We start from the raw sequence: 13,066 nt of genomic DNA on the forward strand, positions 1-13,066 counted from the left end.
CCTGGCTGTTGCGGAACCTCAAGCACTATCTCTACCTCCAGCAAACACTGAAGGCGTCAGGGTGGCGAGAAATGGCCGAGCCACACACCACCCGTGCCATCGCCGAGCAGGGCTCCAGGCACCAGCTGGAGAGGCAAGGGACATAGAGCTGGTGACAGGGCGGAGTTCCAGCCAGCTCCTGCCTCCCTGGCCAAGGCTCTATATAAAGAGCTCATCAGAATCACTTTGCAAGGGCTCTGCAGGCAGCCCCCTTCTCCAAGTGTCCTACACTCACTCTCTTGAACCTAAGCCCTTCACAGATTCCTTAAATGTCATGCCCCCTGCCTTGGGCTATCTCAACCACTTCCTCTGGACAATCTCATCCATTTTCTGGTGCTTGCATGACTTAGATCTTCCTAACCTCTCTGGATCACTGGTTGGGTAAGAAACTGATGAAAATCATTTTCTCCAGAAAAATGCCCAGATATGCATACAAAGTACCCTAAGGGCCAAAGACATCCTTGTTCCTGTGTCTCCATCTACAGCCCAGTCCTCACTTCCTGAATGATGCCCATTCAGCTCTGTCCCACCCACTTCCTTCCCACCTCCACTACACTCCTATACTCACGTGCTCTCCATCACCACCACCGCCCCCAGCCCCATAACCAGTATCTCTTTTTCTCTCTTGCTCCATTTTTGGGGATAGATGCCCTGGCCCAGATAAGCTAGGCAGGAAACAGCCTGATGGTTAAATAGTGGGAATGGGGCGTGGGGTGGCTGCTCTGAGCTCAGCCCCAAGTAGGGTGGGACAAAGGTCAGGTTCAGTTGTTCTAGGGTGGAGCCTTGGAAAAATCTTGGAGTTTGAGACTTGGGCATCCCCTGGTGGCCAAACGGCCCCAAATGGAAGATAAATCTGCGGAGGACAGTAAAGAGAACTCATCATCACATCATAACTCACCCATCCTCTCCCTACTCATCTTACCCGCCCCGCCCCGATTTCTCTCTTACACATACACACACACACACACACACACACACACACACACACACACACAGCCACAAGACACACCCCCAGAGCTTTTCTCCTTTTTTAATCAATGACCACCTTATCCAGCTTTGGAAACCTGGACAAAGAGGAGGCTGAGAAGAGGCTTGGTTCAGTGTCTGAGGGTCTCTGAGTGAGTCTGCATCAGCAGGTGGGCCCCAGCTGGGCCTGTCCATGGGTTGGGCACACAGTTTCCTGAGTAAGAGCCTGCCCCACCCTCAGGGCAGCACCTCAGTCCAAAAAAAAAATCAAGGCCCTCCAGGCTTCAGCCTGTTTCCAAGGCCCTCAGGACAGTCAATAAATAGGTTAGATTCTGAGCCAGGCCTGGGAGGAGGGAGTATACAAAGGGCAGGATCAGCTGCCCAGGGATCCCAATGATTCCCAGGTACTATCCTGCCCTTTCCCGACAAGGAAGTAAATAAATAGACCTCCAACTCAGGAACAGGGGTGTTGGAGCAGGGGAACCCTCCCCTGGGAGTTAGTAATTAAGTCTCATGTTAAAAACAAACCAGCCCCAGCCCCTGCCAGTGTCTACAAAATCCTACAGGACTGGGTGATGGGCTAGCCTGCCTGGGGGTACACAGTACCCAGCCCTGCAGGGTCCTGGAGAAGGTCTCATGTCTGTTCTGCAGCTCCTGGGGCTCCCTCCTCCTTTGGGGGTGGCTCCAAGAAAATTGGGGTGATTGATGGTGGCTTCTTCATCCTGGGAAGATAATAGGAAAATGCACAGGGAAGAGGTCATTAGCTGTGTCCCCTAATCCCACCAGTCTTCCATTTCCAAGGAAGGAATGGAGTCACTCACGAGTAGGGGGAGGCTGGGACCCCCACCACCAGGAAGTGGTTCTTCTTCCGAAACAACCTCCATAGGCCCCGGTGGTTGCCACGCACATCGAGGTCCCAGATGTGGAGGCACTGTTGGGGGTGGGGTGGGGCAAAGACATGGGTCAGAGAGCTGTGAGGGGGGCCCTTGGCCTCCCACCCCTCCTCAGCAGCCTCAATTTGCAAGAGGTAGCATCTTCAAGAATATGGATTTGTAAAGGGGGTTAGACAAGAGGCCCTGAGAGTATGAAGAGAAGGTTCTGGGGTAGAAGATTCCAGAAAAGCTCCTTGTATCTTGGGGAGGGGTGTTCCTGGGGAAGGGGTGGTCCTGGGGCACCTTGGCAAGCTGGGTCCAGGTGGTGAAGTCATCATCTTTCTCCATCCGGATAAAGGCCACATAGGTGTGGCCCTCTGTGTCTGGCAGGAAAGAGTCTTCACAAGGGTTCTTGCTGTGGTCCAGAACCTCAGCTTCACTGTAGCAGGGGGTGGGGGAGAAAGGCCAAGACAGGGCCCACCTCGTGAGTGTGTCACACAGACCCTGTGCTTTTTAATGCCCTACTGCTGCTGTCTTGAAATTCTTAATAATTTTTTTTTTTGGCCGTGCCATGCAGCATGTGGGATCTTAGTTCCCCAACCAGGGATCAAACCCATGTCCCCTGCATTGGCATTGTGAAGTCTTAACCACTGGACTACCAGGGAAGCTCTACTTAATTTTTGAACAAGGGACCCTGGTTTTCATTCTGCAGTGGGCCAAGACTCCCAGTATTTGCCTACTCTTTACTCTACATACCCCCATTGTCCTAGGCCATACCTGAGCAGCCTGTGAACTTCCACTTCATAAGCTTCCTTCTTCAGACTGAAGGAGAGAGAAATGGATCAGGGGAGAGGTAGCCCCTCAAGGGATGACATGGGGATTGGCGGGCAGCAGGGCTGGAGTAAACACACAGGCCCCATGGAAGGGCCTGTCAGGTACTGGTTATCGACGCTTCTAGATACTCTCCCCTTTGTCGTCCTCAGCCCCCACCTGTCCACGTTCCTGAGCTGGACACCTGGAACTGTGTTGAACTTGTGCTTCTTGAAGTAGGCCTCCTGGAATGGATGTGAGGGTGAAAATCAGGGCCTTACACTGGCCCACATCTGCCCACTGACCCACCACATAAGCACAAGGCCCACAAATGAAGTCCTAGACCTATGAAGGTCCCTCTAATTTCTTTCTGTCTTCCTCATCTGCTTGGCAGCATGCTTGGCAGGCTCTTACTAGCTTTAATCTGGCTCCACCACTGCCAGAGAGCTCATGCTCACACTGGTATCTCATGCTACTGACCCCTGAGCTAGTCCTTGTCCCCAGTGGTTCTCCCTGGGCCTGCTGTTCTAGGGCCACAGGAGCCAGGAACGGCCCTTGGAAAGGGACAGGCTGGACTGGGAGGGAGGAAACGGCTATGACTAAGGTACTAAGGGTGAGGGACATGAGGTCACTCCCTGTCCCTCTCAGAGATGAGTGGGGATCTTGTAGTAATCAGCCTCTGAAGGCCCTTCTGGCTTCTAGGAGGTTCCAAGCTGGAAGCTGTCCGTTCTTTCACATGGGTTGTCTCAAGGCTTCCCTGGTTATAACTGGGGAGTGGCCCTTCGGACACAGCCATGAAGGGGTGGGGACGTGGGCCCTCCCTGTTCACTTCAGACTGAGGCTTAGGCCTCAGCACTTGCAAGGACGGGAGAGGGCAGTTTGCAGGGCTGGATGAGTGTGTGGCGGCAGAAACACCCTCCCCACACCCACAGTCTAGTGCTAAGAATAGTAATAATACCAGCTAATCCTTACATAATGTTTACAGTCCAAAGCATATTACATATATTAACTCATTTAAACCTCATAACCTCACAACCCTATGAGGTAGGTGGTATTTTTATCCTCATTTCACAAATAAAGAAACTGAGACAAAAGATGGTAAGTGATTTCCCCAAGGCTACATGACTAGTGATTGGCAGGGCTGGGGCTGCTCGAGTCCATGTTCTTGCCCATCTACCACACTGTGCCCCTCCCCACCCCAACACCACTGCCTGCCACTCACATGGAAGTAGCCGTTCATGTTGAGGCCAACGATGCCAAAGTGGTAGGATCGGGAGACGTCAGGGATGATGCACTCTCGGCCTCGACGTTGTTCTGGCATCCGCATCCACATATCCCAGTCCCAGAGCTGGGGGCATGGAAGATGCTGAGAGTTAAGAGGTTCCGAGCTGGGAGGGGCTCCAGCCTACTCCCCTCATCCTTCCAGGGCACCTTTTCTGGTGTGGGCCACTTGGGCTCAAGCTCCTCCTTGTACAAGGACTTCCTGAGTACCCATCCCAGTCCAGGCATGGTCTCCACTCGGTACAGCAGTGCTGGGTCCTCAGCTGTGTGTTCATACCCCTGCAGACGGGGGGGCCATGATGGGAGGTATTAGCTCGGGGCTTCTACCAACTCCGCAGCTGACCGCTGGCCACTCAGCCTACCTGGTCATTCCAGGCAGAGATACAGTACAGGCTGTCATCCTCCTCCAGCAGGTGGATGGATTGGCTCAGGAAACTGAGAGGCAGGGTCCAGGGGTTCAGGGAAGGGCAAGGACAAACCCAGTCACACAGTGATGCTGGAAGAGCTGGAGATGGGACTCAGGAGCCATGCCTCCTTCCACCTTCCCCCAAGTCCCCACTGTCTCCATTCATCCTTTCTACTCTCTACTCCAGCCCCAACACCTGCCAGTCTACCTTTGCTCAGGCTTTTCCCCCACTTTGGAGCTTGCTTTCTCAGAAAGCTTTCCAAGACCCCTCACTGACTTCCTCCCTGGAAAGCCAGTCAAACAGAGGCCCTGTGCAGCTTGGAGCTGCATGAAGGGGCACTCCCCTCACCTGAAAAAATCCACAGCAATGTCCAGGTCCTCTTCCAGAACCACAGCAAACTTGGCTTCCTATAGAGGGTGGGGGACAACATGCTCCCAAGGGGGACTTTCTCATCCCATGTCTCTTCCACCTTCATCCCCTTCTCAGGCAGCGCTACCCCCATGTTCCACATCAGGAGGATGAGACCCAGAGAGAGGAAGCACTTGCTCTATAATAAGCCCAGACTTATGCCCACATTTCCCCTCTCTAAGTCCAAGAGTTTTGTCCTTACTACTCACCGGAAACAGGTTGAAAGTGGCAGTGAGGCTAGCCTTGTAGTGCTGGGTGGGGAGTAGAAATAGGCCACATGAGCTTTGGGGTGGACCGTGGGGCCAGGTGTCCGCCCCCTCCATCCTTCCCTAGGCAGTACCTGAGACACACGGGCGTTCTTGATGCTGATGGGAGTGTGCTGGATGCCCCTCAGACCAAACAGCGCTACCACATCCATCGGCTCCTAAGGGGCATGGCCGCCGGTCACCATGTGAGCCACCTGCCCCCCGCCCACCTCTGCAGGCTCTGACATGCCAAGCCCTGCATATTTCACAGCCCTTGCCTGGGCTGTCTCCCTTGCCAGCCCTCTATGATCACTGCTACCCAGCACCCGTAACCTTGCCCTCTGCTCCGCCCAAAGCCCCCAAGCCCCACTCACCTCATAGTAGCCGTCGATGAAAACTGTTATCATCTGGGGAGACACCCCCTGGGCTGAGAGCAGAGAGCGCAGCATCCTGGGGAGCCCAGGGATGGATCAGGCCTCTCTGTCCCCCCAAATCAGGACTCACCTGTGCTTACAGATGGGCCCAGATTCCCCACGTTCACCCACATAGGTGAATGGACCTAGAATCTGCTGCCTTTCCGCCCACCTCAAGAGTTCCTCCTGTAGGTACATGCGTCTGGGGCTCCCCCCACTGAGCACCCTCCTGTTCAGTGCTGGGTGCAGCCCACTCCCAGGCTCACCGGTACAGGTAATTGGGCCGGTTCCCCGCAATGACAGCCACGGGTACGTTGAAGACCTTGTTGTCTGGGAGCTGAGGGAGAAACAGTGCTCAGCACTTGCCTCACTCTCTCTTCAAACTGGGATCCCCATCTGGGAAAGACTTTTGAGGGAGACGGAGACTCAAGGGAAAAGGCAGAGGGTCTTCTTTGTCCTGGCCCCTCCACACACTCAGCCCCACTCCAACTCCAGGCCTTCGCTCACATGGCCGGCTCCTTCCCCCCAACCAGGACACCCCATCTTTCAGAGCACAGTATAAATCCTCAGCTCCTGGTTCCCTCCCAGGCTGGGGTAGGGAAAGCCCAACCTGGACTTTTCCTGGAGCTCCTTGCCAAGCTGGGAAGGAGTCCAGGCCTCACCACCCAAGGCCCCACTCACTGGGTCAGGGCTGAACTCGATAGGTGTGGGGTCCTTGCAGCTGCACACACTCCCATAGCCCTCGACTTTGCTGCAGAAGCGGCGGCGGCGACGGTTCAGCTCTGTGTCTGCCCAGTGGCACTCTGCCTCTGAGGGAGGGATGAGGGCAACAGGATGGGGGCATGAGGCCAGTGTGGTTTGGAGAACACCAGGCACCCAGTCGAGAATAAAGCCCCATAAAGAGAACAAAAATGCTCTGCCCTGGGGCCCAGCCCCGACTAAGCCCACCTTCAGCTGAGCTCAGCGGCACATCCGTCTTCAGTAGGACTGGATCCCCCCAGGAGGAGAGGGCAGGTGACTTAGAATGTTTCTCCCCGAGGACAGGACCTGGCAGGGGGCAAAAATGAGGGGCAATGAGGGCCCAGGCTCCAGTTTTGGAGCTTCTTCCCATCTCCCTGCCCACTTTCATCCAGCCTACCACCACTGGCTCCTATTGGCCCCCTGCCACCCCATCTCCTGGAGTTCTGCTTCTCCCAGGCCCTTAATACTATAGGGTGGATGGCCTATGGTGCCGGCACCTCCTTTTCGTCCCACGAAGGCCCAGGTGTCCCTCCAGCCCAGGGCAGGGCCGGCCTGGCTGCCTAAGCTCCTCAGCAGAGCCTTGGCTGTGTCCTTGAGGTGGAAGGAGCCCTCATCCTGGGAGACAAGAAAAGGCGGTCAGCCTGACTGGCACAGCTCCAGGAGACCTGCCTCAGGGAACACTAACTATATGTCAAGCCCCAGTAAAACCTTTTACTTAAATTAGCTCATTAAAGTATCTCAACAACCCTCTGTGGTTACTATCATTTCACAGATAAGAAAACTGAAGGCTTAGAGAGATTCTGAGAATCACCCAAGGTCACTAGGCTAATCAGTCCTTACCATGATCCCAGTCTGTACCTCTGTCCCCTGCTACCTCCCTGCCCTTTCCCCACCACCCTTCTCCTCCCTTCCTTTATTCTGCTCCAGCTCCACTGGCAGCCCTGCTGTTCCTCAAGCACACCAAGCACCTTCCCAATTCAGGGCCTTTGCACTTGCCATTCTTTCTACCTAGAATGCTCTTCCTCCAGATAGTCACATGGCTCACTCCTCACTTCCTCCAGCTTTCTGTGCACAGGTCAGTTCCTTACAGAGACCTTCCCTTTCTAAAATGCACCCCCATCACCCTCTCTCCCTTGCTTAATTTTCTTCTTCATACAAGTTATCATTTCCTGACATTACAGATTTCTTTGGCTGCTTTTTGTTGATCTTGCCCTACTGGTGTAAATTCCATAAGGGTAGGGACTCTGTCTTGCTCTCCATTGACAAGGATAGGACCAGAGCCTGGTTACCTTCCTCCAAAGGCTCTTGCCACTATGCCATATTAGGGGCAGAGAACCCAGGGCCATAAGCAGGGCTGGAGCTAGGGGAATGGGGCCAAGGCAGAGTCACTGACCTTGACGGTGCAGATAAGCACTCGGCCAGGTGCCACCATGTTGAGGAACAGCACCATGGCCTCATCCTCATGAGGTGAGTACGTGTCAAACACCCGCTTTGCCATCACATGGCCCTGGCAAGAGACACACCTCTCATGAGTTAGTGCCACCAGCAAGGAGGGCCCAGCTTTGGCCCTCTAGGTCCCCTACCCTTATAACCTCACCGTGGCCTGGTTGAGGACGATGACATGGATACCCCGGCCCTGCTCTCGGGCCTCATCCTCCAGCACCTACCGGGTAGCAGAGACAAAGTTAAACTCTTCACTCCGGCATTTAAGGTCACTCTCTCTTACAGGCATTTAAAAAAAACAGCTGCATGAAACAAAATCTCCCCTCCTTCCTCTGCCTCTGTTCACATCTTCCAACACAGCCTGAAGGTCACCTCTTCCAGGAAGCCTCCATAGCACTCCCATCAAAAGAGATCCTATCTTCCTACACCCTCCCCGCCCCCCACCAGCTTTCATGACTCTTTGAGCTCTTGACTATCTCTGCTTCATGCTGGAAATATCACACTATCAGATTGAGTCCCTCAAAGTAGGACCAGGTCTGATTACCTCCAGGCTCCCAGTGTCCAGGACAAGGCCAAGGCCAAATAAGGGACCAGGAAATAAATGGGACCAGGAAATAAATAAACCAATAACTTAACTGCCTACTAATACTAATGATCATTTTTGATAATATCCCACTACATATAAAACATTTCACATACTTTACATTTAATCCAGACAAGTACAAATCATTAGTTCCAGTCTACAGAGGTGGAACTGAGGCCTCCAAAGTCACACAGCTAGAAACGGGCAGAGCTGCAGTTCCCACTCAGGCAGTGGACCTAGAGACAGTGGACCACACCCTGAGTAGAATGGAGTGACTGTACACGAGACATCAGCCCACTCACCGTAGTGCCGTCCACTGCCACGTACACTTTGCTGCGGCTTGAGTATACCTCCACATCGAGGACCCGTCGGGGACCACTGCCTCTGCGCCGTGCGGGCTCCAATCGGCCCAGGGCCTCATCTGTGGGGGTGTGACAGGGCATGGAGATAGTCCCTGCAGCAGAGTCTCATCCCCTGGGATCTGCCTGCCCTTTCAGCTGTAGTGTCCTGGGAGACCCCCCTCCACCCCCAAGCCCATCCTCCGTCTGGCCCTACCATAGTCTTGTCCTGGCTCCAGGTCTTCACTGGCCTCGCTGATTGCTCGCCGCGTGTCCAGGATCAACTTGATGTTGACAACAACGGTCACCAGTAGGAAAAGCACAGCTCCTGTCTGAGGGGAGGGGTGGGGACGACTAAAGAGGGGCATCCCCTCCAGATCGCTGAGGGTCTTCCTGAAAGGAGGGCTCTGGCTGAAGCGATGACACAGGGAGAACCTGGGGTCTGCCTCTCTTCCCTCTGACCAGCTTTACTCCCCCAGACCAGGGTCCAGTTTCATGACCACCTCCTTCAGGGACCCTCCCTTGACCCTTCCCCCTTCATCGGGTGCTCTCTACCCAGAACTCCTGTGTTCTTCCATTTGAGGCCTTGATTTCCCTGGTCCCCTCCACAGTTAGTTCCTAGAGATGGAGCCAGTCCCAGAGAACCACGCTGGGGATCAGAAGACTTGGGTCCTAGCCCTGGCTGTCTGACAGGTGTGTGCCCTAGGCAAAGCCTTCCTGATCCAACTTCAGGTTTGTCAGAAGCCTAGGAGGTTGTACTTGGGTTCTGATTCCAGAACTCTGGGCCCAAACCATTACCTGCTAGGGACATGAGACAAAGAGGTTTCCCCTCTAGGAAGCTGCTGCCTCTTTCCAGGGTGGGGGCAGCCAAGGTAGGTCCCAGTGCCCATAGTCTAGGCTGGGTAAAGTTGGGAGGGAGCCCCTGGGAGGTTTGGAACACCTCTATACCTGACAGAATCTCCGAAGGGCCCGCTGGTTGGTCAGTTTATACTTCCAGGTAAGATACCAGCTCCGCTTTTTCCGAGCCCCAAAGGGCTTGATGAGGGGGCTGGGCTTCCAGTCGTCCATGCTGGATCGGGGGGTCACCACTGTCCTGGCCAACCCATGCCTTCAGGAATCTGAGGAGACCAGAGGGTCACGTGGGGTAAGATGTTCCTCCCAAAGTCTGATGCTTTCTTGGGGAGATGAAGGAGGACCGCCCAGTGACTCTTCCCTGCAGCATCCATGCTGTGTGACCTGGGAAAAGTGGCTCAACTTCTCTGGAAAGGAAACCTTCAGAGGGGTCAGATAACCTGGAAACTCCCCTGCGGCTGGGGAAACTGACAGGGCTGCCCATGCTCCCAGGGGTGGAGGCCAAATGATCTGCTCTCAAGCCTCATCAATCCCTAAAACACCAGCAGGCCTTCCTAGTCCTAGGGTGAGCAAAGGGCAGCGACCCCCCCCCCCGCCCCCCCAATTCTCCACCCCCTTCCGCCCTCGCCCCCTCTTATCTGGCCCTGCTCTTCTCCCGGGCCTTGGGGCCGCCCGAGCGCTCGGGGGACCCGCCCCGGCCACGCACCCCTCCCGGAGCCCCGCCCAGAGACACTCACGGCTCAGGGGGCCCGGGCCCCCCTCGGGCCCCGCTCGGGCCCGCACTGCTCGGCCCGGCGCGCCGCGGCCTCCGCCTCCTCCATGCCGCTCGCGGCCCCGCCCCGGCCCGGCCGGCCCGCCTCCCCGCTTCCGCCGCCGCCGCCTCGGGGTGAGAGGGCGGCGGGCGGCGCTTAGGGCGGCGGCTGGTGTCTGCCGCCCGCGAGTGCCGCTAGTGCTCCGTCCCTCGGCTACCTTGCGGCCGGCTTGCGGGGTGGGCATCTGTAGGAGAGCAGCTCCCCCGCCCCCAACACCGCATGGTGGCAGACCCGATTGGGGTCGGAGTCCTAGAGCCTTGGGCTAGACCGCAGGGCGCGCCAGGGTCAGAGGGGCTACGGGTCTCGGACACAGATACCCCTCCCCTTGCTTGGGCGAGGCTGCACCCAGGTCTAGAGCATGCGAGGCCATTGAAGATTACAGGGAATTAAAAACCTGGTTCTACCACCCACCCAGACCTTGGGCAAGTCACTTCACGTCTCAGCCTAGGTTCCCTTCTCTGATATGAGGATGTCCTTATATGACGCTTACTCCATAGCAGTCACTGTTCTAAGTAAACACCTTACTATGTTAACTCATTTAGTAACACAACAACTCCATGAGGTAGGTACTATTACTATCCCAATCTTATAGACAAAGAACATGAGGCCCAATATCACAAAGTTGGTAGAACTAGAATTCAAACCCAGGCAGCCTGGCTCCAGATTCCTCTCTTAACTCCTCATTGTACTGACAATAATAACACTTACAGAATTTAACACATGCAAAGCACTTAGCTTAACACAGTGGTTCTCAAATTTTAGCCTGCATCAGAATCACTTCGAGGGCTTGTTAAAACAGAGTGCTTGGCCCCATTCTTAGAGTTTTTGATTCAGGAGTCTGGGGCAGAGCAGAATACTGCATTTCTGAAAAGTTTCTAGGTGATGGTGAAGCTTATTTGAAGTGAGTGGGTAGCCATGGCACAGTTTTAGGCAGGAAAGCAACATAATCCAATTTAAGAGAACATTTACTGCTTTGTGGATAACGGATGAAAAGACAGAGGAAGCCAGAAGATCGGATAGATTTTTTTTGAGCTCTCCATATTCCATGTACTTCCTAAAATGGTGGGATGGTATCCCCAAAATGTTAATAGTGCTTGTCTTAGTAAGTGAGGCAATCAGTGCTTTCTCCTAATAAGTATGTGTTAGAAGAAATCCCAACACATTTTTAAAAAGGTGTCCCTCAAGGGTCCTCCCTGATCCTCTTCTCCCCTCAAACTGACTCTCCACAGAAGATCTCATCCACTTTCACGAGCTCTCTGACCATCTAGATTCCTAGACTCATATCTGCAGACTTAGCCTTTCTCCTGAGCTCCAGGCAGGCGTGTGTTCAGCTACCAGCTGGACATTCTCATAGGCCCCTCCAATTCAACACAACTGCTAGAATCATCTCTTCTCAATCCCAGTCCTCGTCTTTTGTTCCCCTTCTTGGTGAATAGCATCAGGTCAAACAGCTGGGAGTCACCCCCGATTCCTTGTCTCTCTCCAGCAACAGTCCAGGTCTGTTTGCTCACTGTTGTAGTCTTTGTACCACATACCACGGTTAGAACATAGGAGATTCTCCATAATATTTTTTGAAATCCTTTGTTTTCTGAACAAATATTTATTGAATGCCAGTATAAATAAATGAATGTTACTAGTCACCAAGTTTTGCCAATCTTACCTCCTAAAGAGTCCTCCTCCATTCAGGTCTAGTTCTTCTCCAACCTTATTACCAGCCTCTGTCCAGGCCATTTTAGTTTCTTGCCTTCTACCTGGTCTCCTTGACTTCAGATTTTTACCCCTTTAATTCTTTCTTCTTGCAAAATCCAGAGTATTTTTTCAAAAAGGTAAATCTGTTTTGTAAATCTCTGATTTAAAACCCTTCCATGGATCAAGGCATATCAAGGAAAAGTATGTTACTCAAAATCACAAAGGTAGGGACTTCCCTGGTGGCATAGTGATTAAGAATCTGCCTGCCAATGCAGGGGACACAGTTCGATCTCTGGTCCAGGAAGATCCCACATGCCTCGGAGCAACCAAGCCCGTGCACCACAACTACTGACCCTGCAGTCTAGAGCTTGTGAGCCACAACTATTGAGCCCACGTGCCACAACTACTGAAGCCCACGCATCTAGAGCCTATGCTCCTCAACAAGAGAAGCCATTGCAATGAGAAGCCCATGCACCACAACGAAGAGTAGCCCCCACTCGCCACAACTAGAGAAAGCCCGTGTGCAGCAACGAAGACCCAATGCAGCCAATAAATAAATTTATTTAACAAAAGAAGAAAAAAATTACATAGGTAACAAGCTACAAAATAATGATGGGAATGTATAGGGCCAGTGGAGGAAGGGAAGTACAGAGTATGAGGTAAATCTTATTTATCATAACAGGAAGTCAGTAGACAATGTTTAAAGTTAAGACATAGTGGTATAAGCCTATTGTGGAGTTATGAGTATAAACACTAGGAAAAAAATAGCTAAAACTGGTTGCCCTGGGGAGTGGGATTAGAGGTGGGAAAGAATACATCGGGGTAACTATCTTTTCATTATAAATCCTGTAACCATGGGCTGGAATTACTTGGATTAAAAACCAAAATCCAGCCAAAGCATGAAAACTTTTTTATGGATTGCCATTGTCCGTAGAGTAAACTCCAAGCACCTTAGAACCATCCTTTATAACCTTGTTACTCAAAGTGTGGTCCCTGGACCAGCAGTATGGCCATCAGCAGGGAGCTTGCTAGAGATGCAGAATCTCTAGGCCCCACCCCAGATTTATAGAATTGTAATCTGCATTTTAATGATTCGCAGATATTTCATATATGCACAGTCAAGTTTAAGAAGCATCAGTTTACAAGACAAAGCATGATGTAGCCCTC

At 53.1% G+C, this 13,066-nt stretch overlaps 1 protein-coding gene across 2 annotated transcripts; it reads right to left on the reverse strand.

Annotated features, from left to right (window-relative positions):
- Positions 1–1,053: 1,053 nt before the first annotated feature.
- POMGNT1 (protein O-linked mannose N-acetylglucosaminyltransferase 1 (beta 1,2-)) lies at positions 1,054–10,253 on the reverse strand. Of its 2 annotated transcripts, none has more exons than XM_057709567.1 (22): positions 10,136–10,253; positions 9,495–9,664; positions 8,764–8,830; positions 8,511–8,629; positions 7,780–7,845; positions 7,576–7,689; positions 6,680–6,797; positions 6,390–6,488; positions 6,123–6,250; positions 5,708–5,778; positions 5,403–5,478; positions 5,124–5,207; positions 4,993–5,034; positions 4,724–4,782; positions 4,331–4,403; positions 4,119–4,247; positions 3,910–4,035; positions 2,868–2,932; positions 2,655–2,699; positions 2,181–2,316; positions 1,827–1,936; positions 1,054–1,727 (listed from the first exon to the last, which is right to left on the reverse strand). In XM_057709567.1, the coding sequence occupies exons 2-22, from the start codon at positions 9,612–9,614 to the stop codon at positions 1,640–1,642; spliced, it is 1,935 nt and encodes a 644-aa protein (XP_057565550.1). In that variant the 5' UTR covers positions 9,615–9,664; positions 10,136–10,253; the 3' UTR covers positions 1,054–1,639. The 2 variants fall into 2 exon arrangements, with proteins under 2 accessions (XP_057565550.1, XP_057565542.1); XM_057709559.1 differs by having other exon boundaries at positions 8,764–8,878.
- Positions 10,254–13,066: the final 2,813 nt, after the last annotated feature.

The sequence above is a fragment of the Hippopotamus amphibius genome, chromosome 1 (assembly GCF_030028045.1).
Source record: "Hippopotamus amphibius kiboko isolate mHipAmp2 chromosome 1, mHipAmp2.hap2, whole genome shotgun sequence".
Lineage (NCBI taxonomy): Eukaryota > Metazoa > Chordata > Mammalia > Artiodactyla > Hippopotamidae > Hippopotamus > Hippopotamus amphibius.